The sequence below is a fragment of the Lissotriton vulgaris genome, chromosome 6 (genome assembly GCF_964263255.1).
Source record: "Lissotriton vulgaris chromosome 6, aLisVul1.2, whole genome shotgun sequence".
NCBI lineage: Eukaryota > Metazoa > Chordata > Amphibia > Caudata > Salamandridae > Lissotriton > Lissotriton vulgaris.
In genome coordinates this window covers 1,095,888,861-1,095,911,854 of record NC_141694.1, presented here as the reverse complement: position 1 = coordinate 1,095,911,854, position 22,994 = coordinate 1,095,888,861, and the positions used below count along the sequence as shown (strand labels likewise).

The window sequence follows — 22,994 nt, the reverse complement described above, 5'->3', positions numbered from 1 at the left end:
TCTCGCCAGTGCGGTTCATAACCTAGCTGGTCAGTTATCGGGTCCCCAGACCCCTCCTAGTCCTCCTCACCCTCCTCTGGCTGCCAATCTGGTCTCAAAGAGCCAGGGTAGAAAAGGGGCACAAAAGTACCCTTCGGATACAGCGTCGTCCGGCTCCGTGTCTAACTTGAGGGGGAGGCTGGGGACACAGCCGACGCTGGTGGAGTCGGCGCAGATGGAGCAGTTACAAGGTTGACTGGCACCGATCCGGATCTAGCTGAGTCCGCGGGGCCTGAAGGCACGCCGGCAGAGTTGGGCTGCCCAAAGAGGGCATGCATCGCTTTGTAGAAAGCTCCAAGCTGGGTAGGATGCGCTCCGGGTCCCGGGAAGGGAGGGAAGCTTGGAGTCGACCCTACGGGCTCCAAACACTGAGCAGTGGGAGGGGCACCACCCGCATCCCTCGTCGCGTTGGCCGACGGACAGGGAGAAGTCGAAGAGCGATGGTGCTTCTTCGACTTCTTGTGCTTCGACTTACCTGAGCCTGAGTGCCAAGACTTAGAGGAAGAATGGGGGTGGATCCGCGACCCATTCCTCGATCTCCTAGGCGACCTCGAGCGGAGCAGACTGCTGGGCCTCGATTAGCTTTCGGGACTTCTCCCGCAAAGACTTCGGGGTCATGGTCCGGCAGTCGGAGCACGACTTGGGGTCGTGGTCGCGCTCCAGGCAGTAGAGGCACATGCGGTGTGGATCAGTCACCGACATCAGTCGGTTACAGGAACCGCAAGCTTCGAAGCAGGGCATCCCTCGTGCACTAGGAGTCAAATGACTCAAAAAACAAAGTCAACAAAGGTCGAGAAAAAGTCAGTCAAAAAGTGGCTGGAGGTTCCGCTCTCTCCTGATCTGGGTTTGCTGGCACAGGATTAGAAAGAACGGATGTCAGCGTGCGAGGGCGGCGTCTAAGTACCTACCGCGACTACATCCCGGCGACCATTCTGCCAAACGCGGAGTCGACGGACGCCCCCTTCCGACGCACAAAAAACTTTAAAGATCCAGTCTGATGCCTGGGAGTAATTCTAAGGTAAGGAATCTATAACTAACTGTTTCTTTCAGATATACGCTTTACAAACCCTTTAAATTACAAAATTACACGCAGATCTATTTTCTCCTAGACAATAAAGACAAATTACAAATTATCAGGATATATTTAGTGCTGGATGAAGAGTTATTACTTTTGAAAATAGGAATCATGATATGAGGGTGGCTCAGAGAAGAAGACAATCGAATTGGTGTGGCACAGAACCCCACTCTTAATCCCATTCTCACATGCACATACTTACTGCCATGTCGGCTCCAAATCTGTACTTCCTTAACTCAGACCCCTGTAATTCTTCTACCATAATTTCTTGAATAAATCTAGACCCCTTCCGTTCACAGAATCCTGTGGGCGATCCACAGGAAGTAGCTCTTATGCTCCTTCTATTTAAAAGATAATTCTATTCCTTGCTTTGTGTTCTAATGTCACTTTTGCACTAATGTGTCTCATATGGCCTTACTTTCCTTATTTTTCAACCTCAAACTACCTCCATTTAAAAAAATATTTTTTTAAACATCTTTATTGGCATTATATAACTTAATATTCCTTAGATAGCATTTAAGTTTACTGATACATGTACGATATACTAAGAAATCATACATTTGTTTAAATTTCCTTACTGTTCGTCGATTTTATGTCCCCTATTCATTGACGATATAGCTACAGCGAATTATTGTAAGCGTCACTTTATCTTTGCCCCCGATTATTCATTCACTGACATCTGATAACGACTCCTCCTAAGAGGGTTCACATATGTTGCCCCGAAAATAATTCAATTTTCCCCACACCCGTGTCTATTTCTTGGGGCACCCTCTGTGTACATATACTGCCTTCTCTGCTATCATTGCACTATCCATGTTAAAGCACCATTGACGATAGGTGGGAGTCAGCCCCGTTCCTCAGTGTTGAGCTATATTTCGTTTCGCAATCACCATACCTAACGTCGCCCAGTCTTGAGCCAAATGATTCAGATCTGTAGGCTCACAGATATTGAGGGGACATCTCTTCGGTTCCGGCAAGACAGTAGCTCCACTAACCTTTAAAATCGTGCGCATGACCGTCTCCCAGTAATTTGTGATCCTTAGGCAGTCCCATAGTATGTGTTAGAATGTGCCCTCCATTCTTTTTTTAATTGTTTATTCATTTTTACAAATGGCTGGTAGAAGCCAACTTCTAGTAGGTTTTAACTTGCGGGAGCAGAGCCTGCGCACGTCAACTGGCAGGAGGTGGGTATCCCCAAGCTGGCAAATGGAGACTTCCATTGCCCAAAGCTCTCCCAGAATGGCAAACCTTTAAGAGGGGTTACTGAAGACCCTAACAGTGTATGTGACTACTTGTAAGGGGAAGGAGTTGGTGATAGAGAGGAAGAGTAAAGGCTGTGTTTCGTGGGGTTGCCCATGGTGGACTTGAAAGAATAATGGAGGAGCGGTGAGTGTCTGTTCAACCCGACCTCACCACCTTCCCAGACCCACATAAAATAACTTTAATACATGGAAACAATTTACATAAAAGGGAAAACAAAACAACAAGTTGAAGAGATCCCGTCTCCAATGAGTTTGTTGGATCGTACCATTGTCTACATTGGGGCTCTAAGGAGTAGGTTCACAGGCTGTATCAACCAAGATCCAATTCCTGTCTCCTCTGCTATAGTAGAAAGAATAGGAATGCAGTACCGAGGCCTGCCCAACAGCAAGCGAGATCGGAAGTGAAAAGGGGGAAAAGCAATCAATAACTGTAGGGCATGTGCATTGTCACTTGCCTGCGAGGTGTCACCCTTGGAGGGGCGAAGGTGTTCGAGAAGCTGGGATTTTCTGAACTCTATTTAATTGGGACTATATCAGAGCCGTCCCGCTCGTTCGAAGGCTGTTTGCTACTCAGAGGCTGATGCCTTGCTCTGGGTGCCCCAAATTCCACTGGCTCTGTCCACCCCCAGGATGTGTTGCGTGGAGTGTGCTTGGCCATTCCAGATGAAGAGCATGCGGGACAAAAGGGCCTAGTGGTACTTGGTGTAATGGGAGATGAGGAAGTTCATAACTGGTTTGAAGGCATGCCATCTGGCAAATATGGCTGGCAGCAGATCCTGAAAGAGAAGGCGTTGCGGGCAGTTGGAGGAGACGGGCCCCTCTCTTGAGCCTTAGGCATAATCAATTCCTTGTTGGTGAAGAAGTAGATAGGATGGAGGATGCCTGGTGTGCATTTGCCTGCTTTGTGGAAAGGGTCCTTTCTGTGGGCTTTGTACACGAGTGTGGGGCCGCCTCTGAACCGTTCAAGGATAGCATCGAAGAAGTCTGAGAGGCATTTGGAGAGTTCCACATACGTAACAATAGTTTGCACTCTACTGATGCAAATAATATTACAGCGTAATCTGTTCTCCAGCTCCTTGCATTTCTCCTGCAGAAAGGAGTACTGATCCTCCAGCTGGAGAATTCGTTGTCGGAGAGACTCTCCCTCTTTATAGAGTTTATCGATGGAGGCTTTGGTCTGGGCTATCCTTTCTCCAGGGTCGACATCCCACTGGAAGGGGGGAATATCCAACTGAGGTAAGTCTTGATTCGTTTGAGGTCATATTGGAGCTCCTGGAAGAGTTAGAGGAGCATGTCTCTGATGATCTGCTGCAGCTAGCCATCTGGCAGGCTTCCAGTCCCACCTGGTCCGTGTTGGTGGATCCTCTCCCAAGGGGTGCTGAAGAATCTGTTGGAGGAATGTTTTAATGGTGGAATCCCTTTTGCCTGCCATGGCCCAGGGGCCGTGGAAGATAATAGTGTGGTGTGAAAGTAGCCCGATGGCCAGGTCCCTCTTGAAGCAGGTTGTAGGATGTATAGTGAGTCGTCAAGTAGGGGTCCACCAAGAGAGTCGGCACAGGGCGCCCGCAAAGGCAAGCTCAGAGGTCAATGCGGGAGTGCACGTCTGTGGGCCCTCAAGTCACACAGTGTAAGAGGCCACTCCTTGGCACCCCCAGTGAGGGAATCATCCTCACCAACATGGGTGTTAAGATCAATGAGCCACAGTCTTGGGGATAGTTTGACACTATGGTGCTATCTTAAGGCACCACGAGGGAGCTTGCAACGGTGCCCCGCGCCGTGCTACCCACAATGTGTTGTCCCCAGGCTGGTTAAGGGTGCTGGAGTGACTGGAGTGCACTGGTTAACGAGGCGCACGTCCAATCTCCTTTCTGAGCTCAAACTGGTCAGCACCGCTTTAATGGCGGCGAGGGGGGGGGGTAAATCCAACCTCTTCCTTAAGCTGTGGAATACAATACCCTCCAATATCAACAAGGACTACAGAGGCCTGACATGCCCTCAAACATTGAGCACCTTGGGACAGGCGAACCTCTCCGTTGTCTCATGCTAAGGCTGTCATTTGCCTTCGGAGGATTGCGGGGTGGTGTTTAATGGGTTGTGGAGGTGGGGGTGTTATGGGTGGCTGGGCCCCTCCAACAGTTTAACATTTTCCTGTTTTATGGAAAACGCAACAAAAATGTATTGAAACAAAAAACTTGGTTGCAACTTGTTAAAGTGATCTGGAAGCTTTATGCGTGTCTATGTAAGAAAAGTGCCTAGGGGGGTAGGTTTGCTTCTAATTAGGGTATGTTCATCATGGGGAATTGAGATTATTAAACTTATTTGGCCTCTTTAATGAGTGGATCCAGCTCCTCTGGTAGACATTCTGAAAAAAACCTCAATAAGCCCTGGAGATTCACTTGTTTTGGTGCATTTGACCTGGGTGAAAAAAAACCTGCAATGGGAATGCAGCTCCCTCAGAGAGTAGCAACAACAAAGGGCTCCGAAGATGGAATTTTATATTCCTACCTCTTTTCTCTTACAAAAGGAGATCTTTTCAGGTCTCTACTTTGCGGGAGAGGCTGCTACTGAAGCTGGGCTATCCAATTCAGCTGGGCCTGACTGTGTACCCAGGTGTGGAATAATCATTGGTCTAAAGAGCATGCTCTCTGGAAGTTAACTTCTACTATTATAAAAGGTATCCATTAGATATTCACCTGAAGATAATCAAAGGTCTGGTCTTAGGGTAGGGAATGGTCTGGTCTTATAGGCGGGAAGACATGCTCCTCAATCTGCAGTGCAATATTTGTTCACCAGAGTATTCGGTCATGGTGAACATTCTGTTAGCTCTATAACTGCATACAAATTACATCCTTTTAGCTTCAGAGGCTCACACAAACATACTGAAAATGTCTGCCCACTAGCCCACTGCCTTATGAAATGTCCGCTGGTCACATGTTTAATGGTTAAACAAGTTTTTGCCACAGGACTGGATTCAAGTGCCAACCTAAAGTTTCCTCCCACGGGCAACAAAGATGATTGAGAAAAGATATACCTAACACTGAATGTACCTTTCTGATTAAAACAATGGAGCTGTCATTGAAGTTTTTTTGCACACAAAAAATTGAACTCAATGAATAAAACAGATTAAAAAAAATCTTTTGCAATTTGTTATAAACAGCGCTGTAAGTAAAAACAAAAAGTTTACGTACGACAATGGGCAGATCACAGAGGTGTACCAAACAAACAGGTACTGGCAGTCTAAAGTCTCTTGCAGAAATTCAGGAATGCCATCTCCTGTTAATAAACTGCATCGTAAAAAGATTGTGGAAGAAGCGTTTTTTGACTTGTCCCTGCCACATGGAGAGCTAGAAGTAAATTCAATATCCACGTCACCGTCTAAAGAAGACAAAAAAGGAAAATAATGTATTACAATATTTTTGCTTCTATTAACAGGCAATGGTTTAGCTTTTAAAGAGGCACACAAGACTTCCAGGAAACCTTTAGACATGCAACTAAATTGCAACATCTCGCCTTGACTTTGCATACAATTACATAATACAGCGTCACCAGAATGTGTACATACATTTGTATCAGTATTACTTTCACAATATTTACATATGCAAAAGAAATGCCCTTACATTGAACATTGGAACAAACGTGGTGTAGAATCTGCTCTATTTCTAGTCTATCAGGTGTACCATTTGCTGCAATGACTAGGCGGACACGTATTGAAAGCCTGTTTGAAGTGTGCAACTTCCCTGGCGCTTGTGTCCAGGTAATGGGAAAATGTTGGTTGCTCTGTAGGTTGCCATGGAGGTAACATCAGTGGGCCAATGAAAGTGAATTAAATTGCCCAAGGCTCAAACACTGTGGCAATGTATGCCTTCCAGAGATGTAGTCCCCAATGAACCCACAATCCCTTCAGGACAAAACAAAATGAATGGCTCTTAACTCCCTGGGACAAGAAAACAGCCTCAGGCAATCAAAATGGCTATGATAATACATCATAAGTCAGTGAAAACCCATTAGCAAAAGCATTCCTGCAGTACCAGATCACAGCTACATGCATCCACATGCAAAATTCTTACACTGACTGTAATACACATTCACCGGGGTACATAGTATATTTTCATGAGCTGAAGTTGCCTGTGGATTCCTTGCGTTGGATGAGATCATCCCCATTGATCGCTGCATGTTAGGTTTAACATTTACATAGATAGAGCCATCACCAGGTAGGTATTCCTTGCATGCAGGCCGCTTTGGTTAAAGCACAGAAGAACAAGTTACTTACCTTCGGTAACGCTTTTTCTGGTGGATTCAGTATCTGCCTGTGGATTCCTCACCTTTTGAATTACCCCTGCGCCAGCATTCCACGGAAATTCTTTTCTTAGCTCTCCCACGTCGACGTCACAATAGCACAGCTCCACTCGCGACTACGCATGACGTCATCAGAGCCATAAGGAGACCTCGTCGGCGTGCGGACGTCGGTTCCACCCCTTTTTTTCGTGCCCTCGAGGCGAATGGGCAGACCGACAACATAATACAGGTATATACAGTATACAAAATATATACAGAAATACATACAGTATATATATCCATACCTATATAATAAAGGGAGAGCCCAAAGCTTTGAGGCGGGTAATCTCAGAAACCACAGCACCAATCACAACACCCAATACAGCGTTGGAAACGGCAGTTGCAGCAGAAGGACATAGGCTATGCAGACACCCACCATATACACTTAAAAGGCAAAAAAAACGTGCCAGCAAAGTAGTCCCTTGTGGGCGTGTCTGCGTTGTGCTGTGGGCGTGACAAACGCTGGGGGCATGTGTACGTTCCGCCCTTCATGCCATGTCTCATATTGTGTGCTAATCCCACCCTGCTCCCTTTAAATACCCCTGCACCCCATAATCATAACCCACCTTTACTCCTTAAAATACCCCAACACCCTTAAACACTAACCCATCTTAACCCTATAAATATACCCTGTACCACAAAACCAAAACCTACCCCTAGACCCTAAAAATACCCCTGTACCCCAAAACCCAAACCTAGCCCTGAACCCTATAAATACCCCTGTATCTAAAAAAATAACTACCCCTGTACCCCAAAATCCAAACCTACCCCTGAACCCTAAAACTACCACTGTACCCCAAAACCCAAACCTACCCCTGAACCCTAAAAATAACCAGGGCTCGACAAATCTGAAAAATTGTACTAGTTCTGCTGGTCTAGTAACTTGGAAAATCCCCTCGACCCAACTGCAACCTACTTGACCTCGGTCTCATAAAAAACTGAGCAAAAGTGACAAGTTAACAAGATTTAAAGGCATCTTTATTGCTCAGTCCCTTTGTGAGCAATAAAAATGCCTTTAAATCTTGTTATCTTGTCATTTTTGCTCCGTTTTCAAAGACAGAGGACAAAAGTTAGTTTGTCTTCCTACTAGCCAGAATGGGCGAGTAGGACCTAAAAAATAGCTCATCCTCATCCACTCTTCCTCGCAAATGCGAGCGGGCAAGTGGATTTGTCGAGCCCTGATAACCCTGTACCCCAAACCTACCCCTGAACCCTAAAACTACCCCAGCCCCCCATCGTGGATGCTGGGGGGCTGGTCTTCGGTGCTGGAGCTGCTCAGGGTTAGGGCTTCTCAAACCCCAAAGCACTCACTCGAGGATCCCTCGGCGGTCGTGCTGAATAAGCGTAGTGCAGTTCTGAAGATGGCCGGTCCCTCAAGGTCTCGTCACACCCACGAATCTCAGCTGGGCTGATGATGCAGGTAGAGGTCAGAGGTGCCAGAGAAGCTGGGTCTCGTCGTGCTGGTCGGTCTGGTCCCGGAGGAAGGACGTGCAGCAAACCGCAGGTTACTTCGTTGGTGCCCGCTGATGCAGGGTGACTACTCCTTAGTCACAAGGGAGAAATCCAGAGAAGTCTTGAATTCCTTTCGTAGAAAGTAGTTTCAGGATCTAATTTGGAAGGGTCCCGCTCCCACCTTTATACTAAAGAAAGGGGCTGGTACGCGACTAGGTCCTGCCCATGGGTGGGACCAGGAAGGGGGGTGGTTACACCCCTCTCCCATGCCGGACTTTCCCCAGCTCAGGGGCTGGTGTGCCCCTGGAACTGGTTCTAGGCGGCCTATGCATAGTGAGCACCGGGGTGCCACTTGCAGTCACCTTCCTATTCAGCCCTGCCTACCCAGGATACACAAAACACTGTCTGGGATGGTGCTAGCACCGCCCCTGACAGGAAACCCTTTGTCCAAGCTCTCCTCACTGGAAGGACTCCCAGCAGCAGGAGGTCAGACTTGTGTCTGTGGTGGCGGCATCCATTTTGTGATGCTGAGGCTCGAGTTAACTTTAACCGGGGTTCACAGTTACATACATGTGTCTCTCTAGAAGGGTGGAATGCTAACCCCGTCGCCAGAATTGGCGAGGGGTTAGTATTCCAATTCGTATGACACCTTACTCGACATGTTTTGATAAAGCGATACCAGATTTGGCATATAACTGCGAGGATTATAATGCACTTAAGAGTATATGGTATGCGTTATCATGGAACAGCTATTAGGACTTGGTTCCGCAAGCTGCAAACGGGCTCAGCTCATGCAAGAGCACCATCTCACATGATTCCAAGCACTCTGCCTTCAGGATTGTTAAGGCATGCCATAGGGGTGACTGATAGGAATCTATGTGTCCATTTTAGGGTTAGATATAGGTATACTATATCTACAGCAAGGGGTGATTACACCAGCTTGCCCCAGCTGTCGTGCAGCCAGTTGTGTCAGATTTAGATGGCCAGCCAGGGGTGGCATAATACATGCTGCAGCCCTTGGTAGGCTCTGGGTACACCTATGCCCCGAGTTACAGGGTCTGATAAGGTGGCCCAGTACCAATTGGTAAATGCACCTAAGGTACACGTGTCAATTTAGTGAGAGAACAGCAAGGCTGTGGGTCTGATTAGCAGGCCCACAGCCAGGGAAGTCGTAAACCAGTGAAGCATAAAGCAAAAATCTGGGGTGATCATAGGATTGCAGACCCTACTCTCCTACAGTGCAGACCAAACAGAAGAGTCGACATGGCACACATCCTTGTGTGCTATGCCCAGTTACACTACCTGTGGCATGGGTAAGTCACCCCTGTAGCAGGCCTTACAGCTCTAAAGGCATGATGCACCATATCCAGGTGAGGGCATAGTTGCATGAGAAATATGCCCCTACAGTGTCTGTACCATTCACAGACATTGTAAGTGCAGTAAAGGCATTTTCAGTGCATGGGCTTGGAGTTTGTCAACACAGCTCCATGATTGCTTTACTGAAGTCTGGGAAATTTGCTATCTTACCTCCCAGCCTATTACATCCACACAGATGCCAGTGTGGGGTTTAGTGATAAAGGCACTCAGAGGGCATTATAGTGAGGCACCCTGAAAAACAACCAACTCTGGTGTGGTTCCAGAATGGCTCCCATCCATCTGCCATCACCAGACAGATTTTTGACCCCTGGGTAGAGAGCCCTCCCCTCCTTGGGCCTTGGGTCTGGAAACAAAGCACATCCTAGATACAGGTGTCATGTCTCCTCCTCCAGGATGGACAGGGTCCTCGAAGAGGGAGCTTCAAAGGCCTGCTGCCTTTGTTAGCTACCCCCAGCTTTTTTCAGTTAACAGCAACTGGATCCCATCGGTTCCAATCCCCATTTTGGGCATGAGAACCGGCAAGAAAACCTAGCCAGGAAGGAAGGTGTGCCCACCTTTGCCAACCCCACCCCTCAGGTGGGGAGGCAAAGTGAAGGCCACTTCTCAGTCCCTGCCATCTTTAAGATGGGGGGGAACCCCTCTAATCAGTAAGAGGCTATGCCCACCTCCCACTCTCCAACCCCAGGTCCAACACCAACAACATCCCACCATCACGAGACCTGTGCGACTCCCTCGCCACCTTCTTCCATCGCAAGATCGAAGACATCCACTACAGCTTCAACATCCTGACCACCCCAACCACCACCGACACCTCAGACCCCACGGCCTCCACCCACATCGATCCCCTACTCACCTGGACCAGCATAAACGACGACGACACCATCAAAATCATGAACACCATCCACTCCGCCTCTCCGTCACTCATGCCCACACCATATCTTTAACAAAGCTAGCGCCACCATCGCATCCCACCTCCGCAAGGCCATCAACATCTCCTTCGAGACCGCGACCTTCATGGAGAGCTGGAAGCACGCTGAGATCACTGCCCTACTGAAGAAACCCAAGGCAGATCCTAAGGACCTCAAGAACTTCCGGCCCACTCCCTGCTCCCGTTCCCGGCAAAGGTCATCGAGAATACCGTCAAAAAGACAGCTAACCTGCTACCTCCAAGAGAACATCATCCTGGACCCGTCACTGTCCAGGTTCCGCAGCAACCACAGTACCGAGATTGACCTCATCGCCGCCATCGATTATATCAGGTACCTGCTGGACAACGGCGAGATAGCGGCCCTCATCCTCTTGGATCTATCAGCCGCCTTCGAAACGGTCTGCCACCGCACCCTACGCACACGCCTCCACAACACAGGAATCCGAGACAAGGCTCTGGAATAAACCACCTCCTTCCTCTCCGGCAGAAACCAGAGCGTCTGCCTCCCCTCTATCCGTTCCAAAGTTTCCGAGATCATCTGCGGCGCACCCCAAGGATCATCCCTCAGCCCGACACTGTTCAACATCTACATGGCACCACTCACCCACGTTGCCTGACTGCACAACCTCAACATCATCTCCTACGCCTACAACACCCAACTGATCCTCTCCCTCACCAAGGACCCCCTCACCGCCAAAACCAACCTCCAGCAAGGAATGAAAGCCGTCGCCCAGTGGATGAAAAACAGCCGTCTGAAGCTGAACTCGGACAAGACAGAGGTTCTCATCCTCAGCTCCTCCCCCTCAGCCTGGAACGATTCCTGGTGGCCGTCCGCTCTGGGAGCAGCACCGACACCCACCGACCACGCACGCAACCTGGGGTTTATCCTCGACTCCACACTCTCCATGACTAAGCAAGTCAACGCTGTCTTGTCCTCCTGCTTCAACACGCTCCACAAGATCTACAGGTGGATCCCCACAGAAACAAGAATAACGGTCACCCAGTCCCTCGTCAGCAGCAGGCTGGACTACGGAAACGCCCTCTTTGCAAGAGCCTCGGCTAAACTCCAGAAACGTCTACAATGCATACAGGACGCCTCTGCTCACCTGATCCTCGACATCCCACGCCACAGCCACATCACACTGCACCTGAGAAACCTGCACTGGCTTCCCTTCAACAAGAGAATCACCTTCAAGCTCCTCACCCACGCACACGAGGCACTCCACAACACCGGACCAGCATACCTCAACATACGCCCCACCTTCTACACCCCGAACTGACAGCTCCGCTCCGCCGACCTCACCCTCACGACCGTCCCCTGCATCCGAAGAGCGACCACCGACAGCAGATTGTTCTCCCACCTCGCCGCCAAGACCTGGAACACCCTCGCCATCCCCCTACTGCAGACACAGGACCTACTAACATGCAGGAGGCTTCTCAAGACCTGGCTATTCGAGCAGTAGCAGCTTACTTTCTTGAAAAAAGTTAACCTGCTTACTGCCATCCTTTGATGCTTAGACTATGTTATTAGTTTGTTTCATGCCCAACGAGAAAAGTAACTACAAAGTAATCTGAACATAATTTATAGTTTTGAGCAGCCTACAACCTATGTTCTCAACTGCAAAAGTAATTTGAATGTTCCTACAAAACCAGTGCACACTGTATTTTGAAAAGTAACATTGTATGAAAAGTATAACTTACCTGCTACTAAGTATCCCTTTGTTTTAGAAATAAAAATAACAAACTAACCACTTTTTATACAAACAATTGGTCTTGGTTCAGGCTTTGAGTGTATGGCATAATTTCTTGCCTGAGTGTGTACAACAAATGCTTAACTTAACCCTCTGATAAGCCTCACTGCTCAACTACACTAAAACAAAAGAGAGTAAGGTATTATCTACTTAAGCCTCTGCTAAACCTTTGGGGATCCACTGGACTCTGTACACACTATACCTTACTTTCGTGTAGTATATATAGAGCCAGCTTTCTACAACGGGCTTACTTTCCAGACTGTAAGCAACTGTTCATGCATCTCAACACACTATATGAACAAACAATGCTTGTGTTACCATCCAGAAAGGCACGTTCTGTAATATCACCAAAAATAAAATAATAAAAGCTATGCCAGCCGCTTCACTTTTAAACTTACCTTCGACATAATACTTGACCTTGCTAGAAGACCCTATCTGTCGTACTCGTGTTCCAGTAATTTTGACTTGGCATATATTGGCACCAATGCAGTCTTTAATTGTTGACTTTCCAATGCCAGAAAGTTGAATTTCATACCTATACTGGTCATTATTCTGCCTGATGTCACCAGAAGCATTATATGCTCTAAAGGCAAGGGAAGAAAATGTTTATTTTTAGTATCAGACTTTCCACATCAAGGTGAAACTGGCATTGGCAACGACATATGTCTGATTTTTTTTTTTAAGGGAAGAGTTTGTTAGTAGTGTGAAGACTTTGTGTGAGTTGCCCCCAGTTGTCCAAGAAACAAAATTCCATAAAGACATAACATCTTGGACTACAACACTAGCAGAGTTAAACTGCACCCTTAAAGAAAAGTGTTATGAACACTTGTCAAAAGATGAAATTTACATTGTAAGTGGAGATCTTAAAATGCGTACACAGCAGATTTTGGCATAGGACAGTGGTTCTTAACCTTTTGACTTCTGTGGACCCCAATTTAATCATTATTGGAATCCAAAGTCCCCAACTGAGCCCATTGGATTTCAGGGACCCAAGGCTAATTAATTTTGATTATCTGAACTGCAAACAATACAGAACATTAACGAAACAAGCATTTATTAAACAAATACACAAATGATTAAATACTTTAATTCACAAACAAATGTGTTTCAATTTTAAATTACAAGTTTAATGGTTGGAGCATTTTTACGGAATTCAATTCTGGTCACCCATCGTCCATTATTTTGTTGGATGCCCTTCCAGTGCTCCTACAAATCAATCTGATGATACTAACTTAATTTTTACCCTCCAATGTCAAATTCATTCACATTTATAGAACCTTTAACATTTTCATGTTACATTTGGACTTTGATAGGCACCAGATAGTCCCTTGAGCCTTTTTTTTAAATAAAATATCCCTTGCTGGTATTCATCAGGTATATGAAATGCTGATTAAACACATCTAGTGCTTATTAGTGAAAAATAATAATAGTGTCATAGCGCCAAGTCTGTTACAAGACACCACCACCCACTTCTGTCACGTGGCCCATGGGGACATTGTCGTTTTCTCTAAGTTAGCATGAGCACACTGCAGCTTGCCTGCTGCCTTGCGAGCGTTACTACACAACTTTATTTTGCAATAACATCTATGGCTATTTTCACGTGAGAAATCATCAATGCGTTCATTCTCTGCATGTTCCTGGGATTTTGACTGAACATTGTGAGCAAGGTCGAACAACAATACTCCTTGTTATTTTGTTCTGGCCAGGCATTAGCCCTTAGACAAAACATACCGATGCAGCTGTTATTTGGACAAATGTACTTTGGTTTTGTTACAATATACGAATAGGTAGCACACACTTGGAGAGGGACCTTTCCAGAGAGAAGAGCGAGACAGCACCTATGAAGTAGATCTACCATCTATAGGCTAAGGTATGGGATCTGCTGACAAAGCAGAGAGATCTTCTAATATATAATAATACTGCTTCCTAGCAAGGGGAGGGAGGATAGGCTCTATTGTCTTTCCATGAGGACATCTCCCTTCATAATTTATAGACCAGTTGCTATGCTGACTGTATTTGTACTATGCATTTTCCTGCTTATTGTGGCACGTATACTGCATGTAAGGGCCCGTTAGTTAAAATAAATATTTTAAACTGTTTTGTGTCTGTCAGATCTTACTGTGGACAAGTTCAAGAGTACAATCAAAAGAGTGTGTATTGTTACCGCGATTCCCGAGAGATCTGGGAGTGTTGTGTTCTGAGGTGTTTAATCATTTGTTTCACTGTGAGTGAGTAGGAGAGCAAGTGAGACACTATAGCTAGTCGGTCCAGGGCTAGTGGGTACTAAGGTGGTAGGATGACTCAGTCCCTATACACCAAGGCCCTATAAACCTGCACATAGTTCTGTGTTTGTGCCTGGACTGGAAACAAGCATCCTAGGACCGGTTTCGGGGTTTCAGCCCTCTTCAGCTAGGATTGCTCGATTCCAGTGGCATGGAGAGCACGGGACTCACGTCTGAGCATACCCGTCCCACTCAGGGTGACAAATGCAAAAAGAACTATTGATAGCCCGAAACCGGTCCTAGGATGCTTGTTTCTAGTCCAGGGAGGACCTGGCCTGGCAGTTCGGGCTGGACTGTTCCCATTGGACGCAGGGTCAAGACTGATTTGCATATGGCTGGGTCCAAACTGGAATGGCATGGTGAGCAAAAAAACAATGGATTTAGGCCCGGATCTCTGTACTGGGGTGTACTGGGGTGAATGTATGACATTGTTCTGCATTCTGTCCATCTGAAGGTGGGAGACGATGGTTTGTGGCGAGCCTGCCTTTAAAAGCCAATCATCGATGTAATACTAAACGGTCTGATGTTACCAACCTTCAGAGGTTAAGGTGATGACATATCCTGTCTCCCACTGGATGACCATGCTGGTAAAAGGGGAAACTAAAAGGCTTTGGAGACTACCTGTCTCACGTGTTCTATTTGACCCGCATCCCATGCCACAAAAAGGCTGTGAAGCCTGTGGCCCGTGATGGGTGGGAGGTTATGGAAGTGGCTGGAAACACCTTCCATGGCCATGAAAGAGGCAGAAGGCAGACTGGGGTTGGCGAGGAGCCACGGAGAAGCCCAAGGACCTGGCTGCAGCTCTGCCATCCTTAAAGCACTCCAGTGCCTCTCCAAAAAGACGAGAGCCATCAAAGGGCATGTCAATAAGCGAGTTGTCGCCATCCCCTGAAAAGCCTGTGGTTCTCAGCCAGGCATGGTGCCGAAGGGCCACCGACTGTGAAATCGCTTTAAGCAATGAGTCAGTAATGTCCAGTCCACATAGTATGGTAAACTTTACTGTGTCTATCCCATCAGCAATAGGCTGGGAGAGGATGGTTCAGGCATTCTCCGAGACCATAGGCAGCACTTGTGCAATTGAGTCCAAGATTGAATAGTAGTATCAGCCCAAAAGGTACATGGTGTTCACAGGCTGTAGTGCAAGGCAGGCAAAGAGAACATCATCTTCCCAAAAGTATCCAGCCTTTCGGATTCCCTATCTAGGGAGAGGTAGGAACGCACCAGGATTGACCCCATAGGTGGCAGCTTGGACCACCAAGCTTTCATGGGTGGGGTGCGGGGTATGGAAACTGAGGTCCCCAAGAGCAGGGCGATGGCGGTGGGTAATTACTCTATGCACAAGATCCAAAGGGCCCAACTGGTGCCGGGAACAAACCTGCTGGAGGAAGACTGGTATGGGACCCTCCCGAACCCGCAGGCTCTTTAGGTGCTCCAGTGGGGGCGACCTGCTCAAATATGAGGTGCTTGGCCTAAAAAAATTCTTGGAGTTAGGTGGGGGTCTAGAAACTTGGGTAGGCTTGGAACGGCCCAGGCTCAACTGCGGAGCCAGGCCTCGAATGTGATGCTCCCTTGTCTCATCAGATGACTTTGACGGACAGGACGAAGTGAAAGACCTCTTCAACTTCTTGTTCTTTTTATGTCTGTTCAACTTACCTGAATGCCAGGACGACTTAAAGTGCGACAAGGAGCGTTTTAAGTAGATTTGAAACCAATCCGGGGAACTTCCTATTGACCAAGATCATAGCACGTTGAGCAGCAAGGAGCTTATGGGAGTGCCCCCTCAAGGCCTTGGGGTACATGGCGCGGCAATTGACGCAGGTCTTGGTCTCGTGGTCCTGTTTGAGGCACAAGAGGAAGACGATTTGTTGGTCCTTCACTGACATTTGCTCGTGGCAGGCACTCACGGCTTAAAACCTTGTGAATAGGTTTGCCACACCAGGAGACAATGTCTAAAAAAATAGTCTACAAAAGGTTGAAAAAAGGGGAGTCAAAAAGCGACTGGGGGTAGCTCCTCTCCGGATCTGCACTGACTGGCGCGGAATGATAAGAATTGACGTTAGTACGCTGGGGTGGTGCCTATATAGGCACTGTGCATGCACATCACTTCCAGTGTGGATGACTCAGCGCAAAGCTGAACAATGCCACCTACCAGTGGTACTGCTCTCAAACACAATTCCAGATCCAGTCTGACAACTGGAGATAATTCTAAGTTAAGGAATCTGCAGCTAGAAGTCTCTAGCAGATGTTATTAGTTTACTCAGAAAGTGTGCTGTTATTTGGTGTACATATGTCCAGCTGTTTAAGAAATTTGAGTTCAAGATGTGCCTGGGTTGGGCTTGAAGGGTTTAAAAAGTTTGGTATATCTGGTCAGTTGATTTGCGGTACCAAAGATTCAAGAGATAAAGCCCTTGCACTGGCTGAGAGGGCTTTTTGTGCCATTGGTCATTTTGGTACCACAGATTCAGAGTACTGAATAATCTGATTGGCTGGGCACAACAGAGAGAAACATGTTGCAGCTGCCATTACAGAACTTGGAGACTCTGTCCCTGTGTTCAGACGAGACAGCCAGGTAGCACAAGACCTGTGTTCTTAGAAAAAAAAAGAAATATATGGGGGCAGAGTACAGAAACCCAGAACTCCTAGCATTTGTTGGGATCCAAATAGGCTCACCCAGTGGCCAAAGTAATATTTAAAAAAATGTGTTATTGGCACTGTGGTACTCCTGTGGGATCCAGTGTGGCAGGTCTGTAAATTACCATGCTAATCCTGTCGGAGCGGTCACTTGAGCTTCATCCCTCATGGTTTTGCGTCACCCTGGCCAGGGTACTCAGTTGAAGCTTGCCTGCTACTGAGATAGTATGGAGGTGATGTTTGCTCGTTGCCACAAACTGGAGTACTGTGGTACCTATGAAAACGTTATAAAAATGTATATCTATTGAAAAAAGGATCTGTGGGTTTAGTGTCTGATGGGGATTGGCTTCCTGCGGTGTCAGGTAGAATTGGCAGAGGCCGGGCCCTACAGTCAACCCAGCTGAATAAAGCCAATAGACTTGCACAGCGGGGGCTTGGCCATCGACGCAGTTGAGTGTGCGTGGGCGGGTTGGGATCAGGACCTGGCCGAAGGCGATGCAGCAGAGTGTTTTGCCATCTGTGGTGTTTGGGTAAGCTGGGAAGTGGGTGGAGGTGATGGAAAATTGGGTCTAGGTGTAGCTTGCGGAATGCCTTACAGTTTGAAAGGCAAAACGTAATCTATCACATTGATTACATGATGTCATCAGTAAGATCTCTGTGTTTTTTGTTTTTTAAATGCTACATTTTGTGTGACTGTCACCGGATTATAACATCACTTTCAACTTTGTTTTTTCATTTAAAATATACACACACACCTACCTACCTACAGTAGGGCACAATATCAGTAACTGCAGCACCAATATCATACATGAGACACATAGACAGGTAGCACAAGACCTGTGTTCTTATGTGTTACCATTGCAATAAATGAGGACCAAATTAAAGGTTAGACGAAAGACATGAATGCAGACGCAACCAGTTTCTGTGAATGATAGAAGATGAATTTGATTATCCACAGGATTTCAATTTTTGGAAAGGAAGACAATTTGCTCACTTACTTGAAAAAAAGGTTTCCTAACCCAACACTTTTTCCATTGCTGGGGTTAATGATGGTTCCATTCACAACATTAACCACCTCTGGTTTCACTGCACACGCTGCTCGCGATTCCCAAAGAATATGATATTTACAATTCTCTTCGTCAATGCTAGAAAATGTAAGTATAGAAATGAAAACAATTTAGTGAGCAGCAAGAATTGTGTGTTCATCGACACCTTTCTGTAACCGAAAACACTTAAATCATGCAGGATCTGCCAGTTTAGTAGACACCCAGAAATGGCCTCTGTAAATCCATTGATTACAAGACAAATTCCCAAGAGGTGGTAGAATAATTCACAGGGTGTGACTAGAATATTCCTTCTTCCACAACATATGCTCTCCCACTCTGGATCATATTCAACAGGTAACGGGTGTTACCAATAACAGCACTGGGTACATTTTCATTTGGGGGCTGAGGAAGAGGGGGTAAGGATGTTCCTAGCTATGTCTCTGGGAGGATGACTTAAAACAAATGGGCCCACACTCCTGTCTCTTTTCATTTCCTAACATACTGTGGAGTTGGTGTAATTAAGTCTCAGCTTCCAATGTTAGCCCCATGCGCTCTTTGACTTTAACAAAGTCACCACACAAGGAGGACGTGTACTCCCTGCTTCAACCTGTGAGAGGATGTGAGGTGAGAGGATGAGTTTCTAACACTAAGAGGGACTGTCTGAGTTGGCCTTATTTTGGGTAGGGTAGATTGCTACAGAATGTAGTGGCATGGTGTGGAATGGAGTGGTGTAGAGTGGCTTATAGTGGCGTGGAGGGACATAGGATTGAGTGTCAGAGTTGGGTGGCAAAGAGGGCTGCAGTGGAGTAGAGTAGCATAGAATAGACTGTTGCAGATTGAAGTGGAATGGCATAGAGTAGAGTGGCACAGAGAGGCGTGGCATAGAGTAGAGAGGCATAGCATAGAGTGGCAAAGAGTAGAATGGACTGGCAGAGTAGAACAGAGTGGCATAAAGGAGAACTGAGTGGCATAAAGGAGAACTGAGTGGCATAAAGTAGGAACTGAGTCGTGTAGAGGGTAGTGGCATACACAGTGTAATGGTGTAAAGTAGAGTGGCTCACAGTGTAGTCACTACACGGATAGTCATCAAAAAACAACAAGCGTTGGCAAAGCAAATAGAGGGTAGTTTGCTATTGAGTGGAGTAGGATTGTGTGGAATCGAGTGGTGTAGAGAATGGAGTGGCATACACAGTGGATTGGCATGGCGTAGAGTAATTGCACTGTAGTCACTACACTGATAGTCCTTCAACAAACAAAAAGTGTTCGTAAAGCCAAGAGGTTTCGCCAAAGTGAGAGCTATTGACTATGCCATTGTCTTTTAGCCATGTTCTACAGCGGTGTGGCTGCTGTTCCGCATGGCTTAAAGTTAGCGGTGTTGTGAGTAGAGTGGCATGGGGTAGAGTGGCATGGGGTAGAGTGGCATGGAGTAGAGTGGCATGGAGTAGAGTGGCATGGAGTAGAGTGGCATGGAGTAGAGTGGCATGGAGTAGAGTGGCATGGAGTAGAGTGGCGTAGAGAAGAGTGGCGTAGAGTAGAGTGAAGTGGCGTGGAGTAGAGTAGCGTGGTGTAGCATAGAATAGCGTACATTGGCGTGGCGTAGAGTGGTGTGGCGTAGAGTCGTGTGGCGTAAAGTGGCATGGTGTAGAGTGGTGTGGTGTAAAGTGGCATGGTGTAGAGTGGAATGGAGTGGAGTAGCGTACAGTGCAGTGGCTTAAAAGGCTATAGAGTGGTAGTGGCGTGGAGTAGAGTGGCATAGGGTAGATTGGCACACAGTGGAGTGCCCAAAGTGACATTGTGTGGAATGGAGTGGTGTAGAGTGAGGTAGTGGAGTGGGGCAGAGTACTGTGGCGCAGAATAGAGTGGCGCAGATAGGAGATGAGTGGAGTGGCGCATAGAGATGAGTGGAGTGGCATAAAGTGAAGCAGCGTAGAGTACAGTGGAATAGTGTGGAGTGACAGTGTGGAGTAGAACAGAATAGAGTGGCGTACAGTGACATACAGTAATACAGATTTGGGTGTAAGTAACTCAAGTGTTAATAGAGGCAGATAGGGTGAAAGCAACATAAATAAGAAGCCTTAGTAGGAAAGTAAATTGCACGTCTAGAAATAATATTGAAAGGATAGTAAATAATAATAAATAAAATAGTGTGTTGCAAAACAATGAGGAAGAACAGATATACATGGCCCATACTCCATGAAGGAACAAAAGAAAGGCAGAGAAGCCTAAGGAAGAGAAGCATACAGAAGATAGGTAATCGAAAGATTGCATATTAGTGACATCAAAAACAACTAATGGTATTTATTTATTTGTTATATTTCTTAGGCGCACAAATCATCCCTAAAGGGATCTCTAGACGCCATTGCAATGTGGGAGTAGAGAGAGGTTCGACTACTGAGAGAAAAGCCAGGGTTTCAAGAGTTTTTTAATGAAATGAAGTCCGTACATGCTCGGATGGATAAAGGTAGCCTATTCCAGTGGTAGGGTGCCCGAAATTAGAAGGCGCTGCCTCTGTGCCTCATGGTTTTGATGTGTTTTGGGCATAGAAGGAATCGATAACTCGACCTGAGCTGGCGAACCAGGATATATGGTTGTAGTTTCTGTCTCAGATAGAGAGGGCCTTTCCCCTGCAGGGTCTTGCAAACCAGGCAGAGAAGTTTGAAGAGGGCACGCTTTTTAATAGGGAGCCAGTGAAGGGCTCAGAGGGGGAACAAGGAGGAAGATTTAGTATCAGTCTAACAGCTGAATTCTGCACCACCTGGAGTCTGGCCAGAAGGCCTACACTACTCCCCACTAAAAGGGCATTGCCGTAATCCAGCTGGCTATGCAGCAGTGAGTGGGTTGTAAGCCCACTGAATTGTAAACAATACATCTCGCAGCACATGAGCTGTGTAGGGAAGGCCTAAAAGCAATCCTAAAAGTGTAAACAAAAATAAACACAGCTTAATGCATTCCTCTTGAAGAATTAATTATGAATAGGGCAAATGGCAATCCTGTACACTACAAGCTAGTGAAAGACTTCCTAATTAGAAAAGATTGAGATCCAACTATATAGATACATGCATGACAAAACGGGCACTGGCTTATTTATATTGGTGCTCTTGCTGACAGATATTAGTACAGATCTTCAAGCACAGCCTTGCACCTGGCTATTAGAGAAGATTTTCCCATCCCTCCATGAAACTCCTGGGATTAATCCAGCCCTTCACAATGCAACAAGAACACCGAAGAGTCTGTACAAACTGGAGTGAGGAACGGAGAAACCAACTAGTTACACCAAGGGAATTGTCAGAAAATGAAAATATCACCCAACCCACACTTGAACTAACCTCTAATCACACCAAACATGCAAAGCGAGCAAACAAAATCCTAGGAAGAGTTCTTTCCACACTTTCATTCTCCTTCCGTCTTCACATCCACCCCATCCATCTATTCTACTCTCCCAACCTAATTTTTTCTATTTGCCCCTCTGTCTGAGTTTTTCCCAAATTTCCATGATTTCTCCTTCTTAGTTTCCGTCACTGTGCATGTGAGCCTGCGGCCCACATGCATCATGGTTTGTCCAACAGTGTTTCTTATGAACATTTTGTCTGCAGACCTGTAGACAGTAGAGGCACATTATCAACAAATTACCGTTAAAGTGGGATCCAGTTCACCAGCCCATCAAACTCATTGGAAGTCCCCATTTAAGCTGATAGAGCAAGGGGTTGCCAATGCCACTGTGTAAAAAGCCTCACTACATGCAATATTAATTGTTCACTGATGAAGCTAATAGGAATACCCATCGAGACCTTTCCTACTTTCCAACACACTTAAAAGTGGCTTCTGAGGGGCGTGGTTAGCAGCCGATCAAGATGGCCGCATTCTAGAGGAGCTCTGGGGAGTGAAGTAGGATCCCCCGTATATTCCGGCATTAATCTGTCGAAAAAAAGTGAACCTCAAGGACACCCACTGTGAGTGGAATCAGAGGGGCATCGAACGCACCGTTTGTTTGTTTGGCAGGAGCTCCATACGGACCGGAGGGTGCGACCGAGAAACAGCGGCCTTCGCACCAGCGTGCAGCCGGGGACTGGTGTGGCTCCACGACCGCCGGAGGCAAGTGCAGTCTGGGAGGAGGCGAAACGTGCGGCGGACGCCTGAGCGACCACGGGGGCGGGACGCATACCGCGCTCACTGGCACAGTGAGGCCCCGCTGTGTTTACTGTGCACCTCAGAAGAGCTGCGGTGAGCGAGCCTCGCGGGGCTCCAGCAGGAAGAGTACAGACCCCGAACTTCCGAAGCAGCGGACTTGGGCATCAAAATGGCGGCAGGGGTGAGCGGGCCTTGAAATAGCAGCCGGTAAGTAGGAGCGCTTTAGTTACTGTCAAGCAGTGCCTGCTACTGACTGGTGAGTGTGCTCCCTATAAAAGCTGGAACAGCTACCGGCTTGTGCAACTGAGAAGCAGGGACAGTGATTTTGATCCCGGGCAAAGGCGCTCTGAAGATCCAGGTAACAAGGGTTCTTGCTTCCTTAAGGAAGCAAACTGTGGAGTTCACTTGCGCCTATGTGGCCTGAAGGAGATACCGCGGCACAGAGCGAACTGGCACCTTTGAACGGTGGCCACTTAGTACTGTAATAAGGACATACTGTACCCCAGAGCTCTGGTGGCCAGATAAGGCGGCACTGCTACACATATTGGGTAAGACAGCACCATACCCCAAGGACTGGGATGCGGTTGATGGCCGGCTCGTTGGCTGGTGGACCTTGGGGGCTGAAGGAGGGCACGCTGAGCGGAGGATTATTCTGAGCACTGCGCTGCACCGTGTGAAAGCACAAGTA

The 22,994-nt window shown here is 47.1% G+C and overlaps 1 protein-coding gene across 1 annotated transcript in view; it reads right to left on the bottom strand.

Moving 5' to 3' along the window:
• The window catches only part of IGF2R (insulin like growth factor 2 receptor), a 1,757,136-nt gene that overhangs the window by 134,090 nt on the left and 1,600,052 nt on the right, over window positions 1–22,994 (bottom strand). Inside the window, exons 43-45 of the mRNA XM_086927157.1 lie at window positions 18,131–18,277; window positions 12,618–12,802; window positions 5,565–5,751 (exon numbers count right to left, since the gene is read on the bottom strand). Of these exons, the coding sequence (XP_086783283.1) occupies window positions 5,565–5,751; window positions 12,618–12,802; window positions 18,131–18,277 (519 nt within the window). The remainder of the gene's footprint in view (window positions 1–5,564; window positions 5,752–12,617; window positions 12,803–18,130; window positions 18,278–22,994) is intronic.